This window comes from Theobroma cacao, chromosome 1 (assembly GCF_000208745.1).
Source record: "Theobroma cacao cultivar B97-61/B2 chromosome 1, Criollo_cocoa_genome_V2, whole genome shotgun sequence".
Classification (NCBI taxonomy): domain Eukaryota; kingdom Viridiplantae; phylum Streptophyta; class Magnoliopsida; order Malvales; family Malvaceae; genus Theobroma; species Theobroma cacao.
Window position 1 is genome coordinate 32281664 of NC_030850.1, and position 12747 is coordinate 32294410.

The 12747-nt window shown below is 33.0% G+C and overlaps 1 protein-coding gene across 1 annotated transcript; it reads left to right on the forward strand.

Annotated features, from left to right (window-relative positions):
* Positions 2476–5751, forward strand: LOC18613748 (gibberellin 2-beta-dioxygenase 2). Its single transcript, XM_018114208.1, has 3 exons — positions 2476–3040; positions 4665–5022; positions 5198–5751. Exons 1-3 carry the CDS (start codon positions 2658–2660, stop codon positions 5471–5473), a joined length of 1017 nt encoding a protein of 338 aa, XP_017969697.1. The 5' UTR covers positions 2476–2657; the 3' UTR covers positions 5474–5751.

A 12747-nucleotide genomic window follows, 5' to 3' on the forward strand; every position in this document is an offset into this window, starting at 1 on the left:
GACAAATTCATATAATTAATTAAATTAATTAATAAAATATGATTATTAATTAAATTGTAATGTCTTTTAATATCTATACTTTATATACATTGGGTTCATTTATAAAGAATATAATTACTATTTTGTATATACACTATAATATTTTTAGTATATATACTTTAAATATAAATATATATATTTTATAACTTATAAAAATTATATTTTTTGTTATTTAAGTTTATGTTATTTGTTTGGATATTTGTATTTAGTTATTTAAATTTATGTTGTTATTTGGATATTTATGTATAGTTGTTTAAGTTTATATCGTTGTATGGATATTTATTTTTAGTTATTTAAGTTTATGTTTAAGATATTTGTTTTTTATTATTTAAATTTAAATTTTATTATTTTTTTATTAATTTAATTAGTAGTTAATTTTATGAAACACGTAGAGAAATATTATTATATATGTATACAGGTTTAGGTAATTGGGTACCTATGAAGAAGATTTTAATAATTGTTTTTAATCTAATCGGGTTTTTAAACGGGTTATGATAATTATATGTAGTAAAAATGTAATAGGGTTAGGGTTAGAATAGTAATTTTAAAATTATTCGGGTAGTTAATAGGGTTAGGATAGTTGATTTTTTATAGGGTTAAGGTTCGGGTACCTGACCCGTTGACATCTATATATATATTGCAATTTGAATTATATTATATGTACGAAAAATACTATAAATCTCCAAATTCTCTTATAAAATATAGAGGACTGAATGTCGCTATCTAACACTATATTGATGAAATAGGATTACTGCATTAATATGTCGGCCATGATGTTGCGCATCAAGATGGCCAGAAGAGGATAAAAAAAAAATCTGCGTTGGAAAACCTTGTGTTGAAAAAGCCATATAAAGATTGAAAAGAAAAACGAAGCAACATTATTTAAGTAGTTTTCATCCCAAACTTGGTTATTGAATGGTAGAAATTAAAAAGAGAAGAGTCTCTCAATTGGAAGTATGGTTTTATTTCCACGATGAACAGAGCTTAAAATGAATAAAAACTCTCTTTTTAACGTGCAAGTTATTACTAACATCTTTCTTTTTGCCAATTAATGAAATCGGGTTGGAAAATGACACGAAGCTATATGGAATCTGCACGCAGCCAACAGAAAGGTGGGTATTTGTTAATAGCAAAAAATGCTGTGGTTGCCATTTTAGACTTAGTTTGAGTGTAGAGCAATCTGAAAGTAGTCGTTTTTGTTTTCCCTCAAATTATACATAGGAGTTCCAGCACTAACAAGTTTTCTTTGACACACATAATCAAACTGACAATATTAATTTAAAGCATATCGATCGGCCAGTAATTGCCAAGTGGTTATATATGGCTTTAATCGACATTCATGTTTGACTTTGTAGATATATCAAGTTGAAGTTGTCGATATGCTGCAATCTGTTGTTATGATACGACATAGGAGAACGAGATAGAAGTTTCCACAATGACCATTAATGTAGGTCGTGATACCTCATAATTACCTGATGTTTTCTTGTGAGGCTTATGCATATAGTATTTAACGGAAACGAAGTGAGTTTACGATGCTGTCCGGTGACTTGCTGACTCATGTTAGTGTCTTACAACACACACGAATATAATTAGACATTGATTAAAGGTTAATAGGATAATTTTAATATTAATACTTTTTAAATAATGACATTTACTCATTCTTCCAATTATTAAAAGAAAGGAGATTCATGTGAAGAGTACGTAGAGAGTGGAATTCTAAATGTATCAAATCAATACAAGAAAAGGTGTTCTTAAAATCGTTCAGGGAGAAAATTAAGTTATAATTTTTTATGTTTAATAATAGAATCTTTTCACGGTATGACATGTCTTTATCTTGGAGGAAAGCTAGAGGGTTAAGATGATTAGAAAATTTTGGCTTGAAGGTAAAATTGATTCTGAACCAAGGAATTCAAAGCAAGACTCGATTAAAAACGCAATCAGCTGCGACTGGGCCAAGTTAAATATGGGGATGGAGAGCAGAAATAGCAGTGTTGGTTTACAAAAGAATTGTGTATTGGCTAATTCGACGAGTCAAATGAAGGAGAAGGTCAAAGTAGGCGGATGGTGAAATGGGGCAACAAGGGTGAAATATTTTCATTATTATACAGTTTACAACGCACACGCTTTGGAAAAGCGTTTGATAACCCAAAAAAAAATCCCAATGTAGAGGGGACAAACGGCCGCTACCAGGTTGGCCCCAACCTCCTCACCCCCCCACCAAATGTTTTCACAAGCCCTCCTCACCATGCCCATTTCTTCCCCACGCGCACCCTACAGCACGTGACAGAACTTTTCATACCCCTAATTAATTATATATTTATGTCGTTAATTTCTTGGACCCATCATATATTATAATTTTTTTTGGTGTACAAAGTCCACGTCTTCCTAAATTCACGATACTCGCTCGAAATTTTATAATCATTCTTTTCTTATCACGGCCTTTCTCTCTCTCTCTCTCTCCTTGCTTGTATAAATAGTGGGCAGCTCCTCAGCCAGGATTACACCTCTTCCAACTCCAAGGCTCAAAACTGAGAGTACTTCATTAAATCCTTTCTCTCGCTTTAGATCAGTGCTTTCTATTGATTTAAACCCCTTCTTGTAGAAACAAAAGAAAAGAAATGGTTACGCTGTCGTCGCCAACTTCTATGAGAAGCAAGAAAACCAGGGCAGTAGGGATTCCCGAGGTTGATCTTTCACTTGATAGGTCGAAAGTGTCGGAGCTGATTGTCCAAGCTTGTGAAGAGTATGGATTCTTTAAGGTTATCAACCATGGCGTGCCTGGGGAGATAATAACCAGATTGGAAGATGAAGGGCTCAATTTTTTTGACAAACCAGCGGATGATAAGCACCGAGCGGGGCCTGCCAGCCCTTTCGGTTATGGTTTGAAAAACATCGGCCTCACTGGCGATAAGGGTGAACTCGAGTATCTTCTTCTCCACACCCATCCTTTCTCCATTGCTGAAAGGTCCAAAACCATCTCCAATGAGCCTGAAAATTTCAGGTACGATATTATTCCCTTTGATTTAAATCTTGTTTTTCTATATATTACCCTTTTGTTCTTCTCTTCTATTCCTTCTTCTTCTTCTTCCCAGAAAAGAAGGATAAACAAACTTTCTCCTCACGTTCGAAACACTGGGTCGTTCACGTTATTGTTCAAAAAAGGTACAGGAAGGTCAACAAAAAAAGAAATAAAAATGGATATAAACCATAAACGGTAGAGTGTAGAGAGACAAGGCGTCTGGTTTCTGTTTCTTTAATGTGATACAGGATACCGGGGTTTATGCTTAGCCAATGGCTTGTATTAGTCATTTTCTATGGATTATATATATATATATATATATACTTATAGTAGAGAGGCACCTTTTATTATACATGTAAAAAGCTTTGAATTAAACAGCATTTGGCCGGTATACAAAGGGAATTTAATTTTGCAGGGGATTGTTTACCATTAATGCTTGGTATCCTAGAAAGGGACATCTTCCCTTTATGATAAAAAGAAAGGTTTTAAAAAAAAAAGATTATATTATTAGGTTCAATTATTATAATTGTTTACCAGATTAATTAATATAATGGTTTTTGTCTACTAATTACTATTCTTTTGCGCGGATTCGGCTGCATGATATAAGTTTTAGAGTACCCTCATTCATAAAGAATTGAAGAGCCTTGAATTAGTTGGACACCACTCTTTTATGACCCCAGTGGAAAAGTCCCAGGCTTTCTATAATTTCCTACTAGTACGAATTAAACAAGTGTTTTTCCAAGTTTACTTGGAAAAGAATATATTTAGGCAAATTAGTCAATCACTGCCACACGTGCAAACCCCAAATATATGGGAAAAACTACCAGAAAGATGATTACTACTGCTTATGAGTCTGGTTACAACTGGTGGTAAAGAAGGGAAGATTGGGGAGCGTTATTGCTTTTGTACCGTCAACAATTATGTTCAACATGGCATGCAATGCTTCTTTATAACAGCCTGGGGCCTACCTCTAAAAGGCCCCCCGACCCTCACCCCTCCCTCAGAAAATTGTAGGGGAAAGAATTAGCATGATCCGATGAGTTAGATTTCCAACATTCTCTCCTCGTTCTTTCTTTTTCCAAGTACCATTTCTATTGATTCTTTCTACCGCTGCTCCTGAATGTCTATCATGTTTTTTCAGCATTATTGTTTTCTAGACTTGCCATTTCTTAAAACAGTTTTAATTCGTGAATCTACAATGTAGCATTGCCCATAGTCTTAAAAACAGACAACAATCTTTCATTCTTGATCCAACTTTAAACCCAATTCCTAGACAAGAAAGAAGGTTTTAGAACGACCAAGTCCACTTCTGTTAGGACTCCATCTGGCAGAGGCGGCAAGGAATTTGGCCGGTGATCAATATCATTGTTTCCATGAAAAGATTCAATTATAACTAGGTTCATAAAAGTGATCAGCAAAAGAATCATCACTTTCATGACCAAAAATCAAGAAAAATAATAGATTCTATGAAAAATAATAGATTTAGAACTGAATTAAAGGGTCATTTCCATGAAACTTCTTTTTTTTCAAAAAAAAAAATGGAAAGAAAATTATTTCAAAGGAGTAATCTTTGGGTAAATTATTAATCTTGTTTGGTTTTTTACAGTTGTGCTGCGAATGATTACATAGAAGCAGTGAGGGAGTTAGCATGCCAGGTTCTTGATCTGGTGGCCGAGGGTCTATGGGTCCCAGACAAGTACGTGTTCAGTAGACTAATCAGAGATGTCCAGAGCGACTCGGTCCTCAGGTTCAATCATTATCCTCCATTCAAGAATTGGGACCCATCATCCAAAGCATGCAAAGACGATCAAATTGGATTTGGAGAGCATTCTGACCCTCAGATCCTCACCATATTACGATCCAACGATGTTGCTGGGCTTGAAATCTCTTTGCATGATGGTTTTTGGGTCCCAGTCCCCCCTGACCCCACTCAATTCTACGTGATCATCGGTGATGCCTTGCGGGTCAGTATTAAAATTTTTTTTTTCAATTAATTACTCCATTAACGATCATATTCATAATTATATCTTTGCTTTGCTATCCTAATAGCCAGCAAGGAATTTTGTATACTAGATAATAGTTTGGATAAATCATGCTTGCCATATATAATTATATTTGGGTATATTGGTATTTTGCCAGGTTTTAACAAATGGGAGATTGGTGAGCGTGAGACATAGGGCGTTGGCAAACTCATCAAGAGATTCAAGAATGTCAATCATGTACTTTGGGGCACCACCTCTTAATGCAATCATCTCTCCTCTCCCTGAATTTGTGTCACCACAAAATCCCAGCCTCTACAAGCCCTTTACTTGGAGTGAGTACAAGAAAGCTGCCTACTCCTTACGCTTGGGGGATTGCCGTCTTGACCTCTTCAAGCTTCATCCCAGCAATGATAGGATGACATTGTTAAGCTAGACAAACTTAAATGTGCCTTCCCCCAGGAATTAATCAAACAGGAGCAGCAAGACCTGCGTCTCAATTTCATATTATTATTATTATTAATTATATATTGTATATAGGCCACAATTCAAGGCGGTAAGTTAAAGGGCGACGATAATCCTATTTAAATTAGCAGGAAATTTTTTTATCTGAAGCCCTTCTTCCCCTCTTAGTAATTATCAATTTATTTTATTTTTCTTTTTGATTGGATATTTAGCTTTGTTGGGGAAGGTTCCGTATCAAAAAAAAAAAAACTATGTACAATAAGTTTATAGGAAAATCATCGGTACGACTGTATCTGAAAAATATTAATGGGAAGTATATATATAGTGTAGTAAATTAATTATAGTAACAAACATTCTCTCCGTCACTTTCTTTTTTATAGAGCTCGTGTTATATCGTACACACAGATGGAATGGCTGAGAGATGGGACATCGAGATCAATTTGGACAAGTTCCTTAATGCGACAATTAATCATTAAGTTCTATGACTACACTTGTTTCCAAAAACATTTATCACATGTTTAAACTTGGTGCTCAATATTCTTGCAGACTCTACATGATCACCAAACTCAGTTACTTGGCGTTCACACGTTTTCTTAATAAACGCGTAGACAAAAATGCATTTGTTTTTGTTAACTTCGTACAGTTTGCTCTTCTGCTTTTTTTAAGTCCCTTTAATCTCATTTTTATTTCTTTCTATTTTTTTTCTTTGCTCCATTATTTCTTTCTAGTTATGTGAAAATTGTCAATGTAGTGATAAAAAAAATTCTACATCAGTTAAATTGGAGATATAATGGGTACATAAATATAATAAGGATCATATATACTTAATTATTATAAATTGGTTTTAAGTTAGATATCCATCTAAAGTTTAAAATGGTATCATATGAAATCAACGTCATGTGATAAGTTCATTATTCTTACATATGAGAATGAGTGTTATAGTTAAATTGAGAATCAATTGTCTCTAACATGATATCAAGTAATCGTTGTCTTTACTCATGCCTACATGTGAAGTCACTGTTACGTAATAAGTTTATTTTCCTTAAACGTGAAGAAGAGTGTAAAAATTAAATTAAAAGCATATATTATGGACATAAAAATATAATAAATATTACTCTACCTATATATTAGTTGATTTTAAGTTCGATACTCACCTAAAATTTAACAAAAATAACTTGATAAAAAGCTTTATTTGCCTACCCAAGGAAAGCATTCCGAAGGGAGAAATGCAGGGGAAAACTGAAAAGAAGAGAAATGCATAGGATCTCACCCAAAAAAAAAAAAAGGTAAAACAGAAACGCATAGGGTAGTGTTTGGACCAAGCTACGTATAGGCTATAGGGGAAAATTAAAATATAAGAGAATTGCACAGGATGTCACCAAAAAAAAAAAGAAAACTGCATAAGATAGTGTTTGGACCAAGCTACATATAGGCTATAGTTATTACTAGCTAGGTTACGTTTATAATAAGGCACATGCATTAAAAGTGTGTTAGGTTAATGGGCAATTGAAAAGGCTCGAATGAATTTTAAATGAAGTGTCCACTTTATTTGATCACATTGGTCAAAATTGATTTAATTTCAATAAAAAAAATCATTTGCAGACTCAATTTTTCTAGTTGTGATTTATATAACTTGTCAACTCTCATTAAGATAAGATACTAACTAAATAAGAGAGACAGGTGAAAATTAAATCAGAAAACAACTTGAAGCTATATAAACAGCATATGAAGAATACAATTAGGCACAATCAATGGAACTTGATTGAAAAGAATTTCCAAACTCGTCCATTTTGTGGATTTTCCTTTTCATCTTCAAAATATTAACTTCAATTAGGTAGATCTAGATCGAGAGAATCTGTAGGTTTCTGAGACTTTTCTTTTGGTATATTTTTTTTGCTCGCCTTGGCTAAGTCAAGAATGATCAAGGAAATGATGAAAAGGCAGTGGCCCAGTAAGGTTTTCTTTTGGTACATATGTAGCAATAAGCTGTAAGTAGTCTAAATTGATCAAATCGAAAGGTAAAAAATTATGATTCTTCAACATTTGGAGAGGTTAATTGCATGTTTAATTATGCTCTCTCTTGCTAGATATGGTTATTTTTTTTTTCTCTTGGTTTAATTTTATGGAACTGCATGTGACTACTGTTCTTAATTTCCCCAAGGTAAAGGTTACCTTCTATAAGTGGAAAGTATGGCATGGGAATCCTACGAATGATAGATAAAGTATTAAAATCACAAAAACAGAATCGTGTGTTGAAATTTTATTCATAAAGATGTACTAGGCCGGTTTATAAATTTGCTGTTGCCGGGCCACACGTGATGGTGTTGTGCTATATATATTGATGTAATAAATTAGGTATACCTAGGAAAATTACATAATACCAAGATCTCCATCTCTTGCACTAATTCATCTATAAATTGGTTTTATGTCGCAATCATTTGACCCAGCTAAGTTCCCAAAACTGAGTTGCATTCGATGCAGACACCTTCCAGTTTTGTGCATGTGTTTGCAGCTAAGGGCATGCCAAGAGCTCTCGTGTGAAACACTAGTCTTAAAAGCAAACAATGGGAGCAAAATTATATATATGTATTGGTGGGATCATGCCACTCTTATTTTCAATCTCACCAACTGTGACAAAGAAACCAGTCTAAGTGGTGGTTCGGTCAACCAGATGGTGCCTTGTGAAATTAATAGCCTTTTCTTGGTAATGAAAACGACAAAGACTTAACATCGAGTTTTAAACCAGATTAGGATACTTACTTCTTTAGGCAGATTTCCTAAATTGCATTGATATATTTGGTTGGTTGAATCCCATTGTTGATATGTAATAAAATAATTTTATATATATATATATATATATATATATATATAGTAGGNAATAAATTATTATATATATATATATATATATATATATATATAGAGTATGTTCTTCATTTTTAAATTATTTATATAATTTAATTATTCAACATTTGCATGGATTATATTAGTGGCGGAGCCAGAATTTTATATTTGGGGGACAAAAAATCAAAACTAATATTTGTAAATTAAATTGTTATACTAAAAATTCAATGTTCGACAATATTATAAAACAATTTAGACAAAAAAAATTCATATGAAATTTATACAAATAATTCCTGAAAATTATTCAAAGAAATCAATTTTAATAATTTCCTTAAAAGAATTAACTAGTATAATTATAAATAATTTAATAATGACAATAATTTCAATTTCTAGATAAACTTAATAATAAAAAAAAATTAACAAATATAATAACAATAATATCAATGGGAAGCAATCCCATATAAAATATTAAGCACTATCAATAAACAATTCAATGAAAGAGTAATTCTCTAAAATTAATTAAAAAAATTAAATATAATATTAATAAACAATTCAACGAAGAAGCAATCTTTGAATAAAAAATTTAATTGTTCACAAGAATCTAAATAAAAAAAAACACAACTAATTTGTAGGAAAACAATCAAGTAATCCCTAAATAAATAAGTAATAACCAATCTTAGATGCTTAATCTAATTGCTTTCAACAACAAATGGTTAAGACGGTAAATCCTAAATCAAAATCATCAAGTAAAAATTTTTAAATAAAGAAAAAATTTAAAGTTGAAAATATTAAAATTAAAATAAGTAAATAAACCAATCTTATCAAGTATTATGACATGAAAATTGAGTTACTGACTAAAAGTTTTCTACATAGAGAATGTTGAAAAGCAAAACAGTGTAAAAAAAAATATTTTTTGTTTTTATAGTATTTGATAAAAGGAAAAGAGAGCAAGTGGTGGTTGTAAGGTTTTGAAGTGATGGGGTTTAAAAATAATTCTATTGCAATTGGTTTTATTATTATGTTTGAAAAACGCAATGGATTTTGTTTTAGTCCTATTAAAATTAGTTGTTGATTAATTGTTGTATGATATTTAACTAAATAAAAAATTATTATAAGGGTAAAATTATAAAATTTTTAAAAATAAAAATATATTAGAAAAATTTTAAAATTTTTCTAATGATGAAATTATAAAATTTCTAAAAAGTAAAAACAAATTACAAAATTTAAAAATTATTGAAAAAACAAAATTATAAAATTTTTAAAATATATATATAAATTATAAAAATTTAAAAAATTGTTAAAAGAGGCGGGGGGCTCCACTAACACCCACACCCCCCCCCCCCCCCCCCTCCGCCTCTGGATTGTATGACAGAATATTCAATACCTTTTCATGATAATACAGATAGCCCATTAGTCACGAGAGGATACCAACTCATTCTAATTTCTAGTTTGACGTACTTATCATGATTTTAATTAGGATGATGGATGTCAATCAGATGAAAACTACATGGTGATGATATGATTTTACAGTCAAATGGGCCTGATTTGGAGCCAACAGCTTATATGGGACCCATGCCTATTTATAGGATAATCTTGTGTGTTGGCCAACCAGTTGCTTGGATGCATCAGATTGTCAGGATCATTCCTGATTCCACCACTGTTCAACTACAATATAAAATTCTGTCTCACTCTCTTTCTGTTTCGGAGGATGAAGATGAAGTTGTCCAACGCTCGTTGACTCATGTAGATTACTTGATCCAAGTACGCCCCTCATGACTTGTATGGCACGAATTGCATGACCAAATTTCACGTACAGGTTAATGTATTTGTTTATGAAGAAATTATACTCTAAGCTATATTTAGCATTTTATAACCTATTTTGAACAGTGAATAGCTCACCCAATCGGTTTCTTCCCACCAACTTATTTTCTCCACAGCCTTTTTTTCCCCTTTGGAAACAAATCTTCATTTACTTGCGCATTAAAATCATTGGCAAATTCAAGAGTAGTTAAACAGATGAGTGTTTATATAGGGGAAGCTAAGAAGCTCAAAATTGATGGTTGGGTTGATTATTTTCAAGGCTTCAAAGAGCAATGGCTTCTTTAGTTTTGTTACTGGAAGCACTAATGATATTCCGATGCCAAAATCATGATCTTTTGTCGAACAAGATAGCGAAGGAAACTCCTTATAACACCAACCATGATGTGGGAAAACAAGGGTACCATGGCTACATTTGGAGTAGCATGAGCCAGATGAAGGAGGAGGATGCTCGCACATGGAAAATAGCTGAGTCTTGCATATGGCCTTGAAAATCGTATGCTGTTTGATTTTCTTTTGTTTTCTTTTTTCCTCCACTATACCTCACTTTTGAATTGCAGATATGTGCTGAAATCCTTTTTCTTAACTTTATATCTTTATTAGTACATCTAATCAAGTATTTGAAAGAATAAAAAAGAATAACTTGATGTTGATGATATACTAATCAGCATCCACATCTCCCCATATAGGCTGCCTAGTAGCCTATTTTGAGTGTTTTAATTTTCTCCTCCTGCATTATTTTCAGCACAGAAAAGTGTATGTTCTTGTATCAATTATGCGCTACACCTTTATAACAAGGCTTTGATTCTCATAATGTTTCAGTGCTAGGATACATGCTGAAATAGTTTTGTTCGCCTATTTAAAAGCATGTCATTTTAATGACAGACATGACTAGCAAAAGAAATTGGGAAACCTGAGAAAAGACTCCAGCAAACTACCCAAAAAGGTCACAACAAGAGAAAACACCACAACCCAGCCTTGATTCAATTCCTTGTTTGGCTAGAGCATTTAAAACCAAGCCAGAATATCTAGATTACGGTGACTTGTTTCCTTGTTTCGCTAAAGCATCAGCCCACACAGTTATGTCTCCAGGCACTTTCTTTACTGCCATGGGACTGGGACCTTAATCTTTGCATTCGTTGATTAACACCACATTGACAGATTTACTTTCTAATATGAGTGATGAATTGCCACTACATCAATCTTTAGTGAATGGTCCACTATAAATAGTTCCAGATCAGCTGTTAATATAAATGAAGGCTATTCATTGTTGAGTCAGCAATTTTGAAAATGTCGATTTATTATCTTTATTGATGAATTTAAGTAAAGAGGATTATTGACAACAAGTAAGCATTACATGCATCTTGACCATTTTTAATTTCTTAGTTTTCAGCTTTCATATATATAAATTGTAGACACCTAAAAAATATATATATATAAATAAATAATAATAATAATAATAAATAAATAAATAATTTTAAATTATAATAAAATAAACTAAAATATAAAATAATATAAAATAAAATAAAAAAAAAAAGGGGATGGCTGGGCGTACGCCTAGCCATCCCTTCCCCATCCCTTCCCCAACCACCCTGCATGATGGGGTTCTGGCCACCAACTCCCTGGTGCCAGAACCCCATCGCCGGGTTGTCCAAATTTTTGGACAACTCGACTCTTTAAAGGCTACCTGCAAAGAACAAAAAAAAAGATAACAAAAAACAAAAAAAAAATCTTAGATCTACTAGCAGCTACCTAGCTACACAAAATAAAAAAAAATCAAAAAAATCAAAAGGGAGGAGCCAAAAATCGAATCGGGGTTTCAACGGGGGATTCGGCTTGAGGGAGAAAGATCGGTGAGCGGTGAAGGGAGGTTTGGATCAGTGGAGTGCCGATCACCGGCGTGAGAAAGCCTAAACCCGTTTCGGTCATCTCCGACCGAAGGCAAAAGGGGTGCCCGATCCGTCGATCGGAAGGGAAGAGGGTTTCAAGAGAGGGTGCGAGGAAGCCGGCGAGAGATTCGAGGGAAGAGAAGACGGGACGCCGGCTCTAGCAAAGAAAGGAGGCTTTTTCTAGAGAGAAGGGAGAGGGTGCAACTAGAGAAAGAAAATGAAATCTGAAAATGAGAGGAAAGGTCAAAAATGGGATTTATATACTCGAGTTTAAGGTCTAAACGGCGTCGTTTCAGTGGAGTGAAGAATTCAAAAGGTCGACGCCTAAATGATGTCGTTTGAGGGAGTCCCCAAAGTCCAAAACGGTGCGTTTAGGAGAGGGCCAGACGGACCAAGGAAACAGGCTTGGGAGACCTCTATGCAGCCCAGACAACTTGGGTCATCTTTCTAGCCCAAGCAAGGTGAGGCCTTACCCGTTTCTTGTGGATTTGGGCTTATTGTTTTGGACTTATCTAGTTTATTTAATTATTTGCTTAGTTTTAATAAAAATATATAAATAATAACAAAAAATATTAATATTATAAATATATTTGGAGGCTTGCAAAATAATAATAATAATTCATGATGCAAATGTATATATATATATATATTATATTATATTTTTTAAAAAAAAATAAAAAAATAAAAAAATAAATAA

Bases quoted from the DNA above. Each gene is read 5' to 3' on its own strand.
- LOC18613748 (XM_018114208.1), top strand. From the start codon at position 2,658: ATGGTTACGCTGTCGTCGCCAACTTCTATGAGAAGCAAGAAAACCAGG. The intron at 3,041-4,664 runs GTACGATATTAT...GGTTTTTTACAG, and splicing joins AATGAGCCTGAAAATTTCAG to TTGTGCTGCGAATGATTACA. The intron at 5,023-5,197 runs GTCAGTATTAAA...GTATTTTGCCAG, and splicing joins TCATCGGTGATGCCTTGCGG to GTTTTAACAAATGGGAGATT.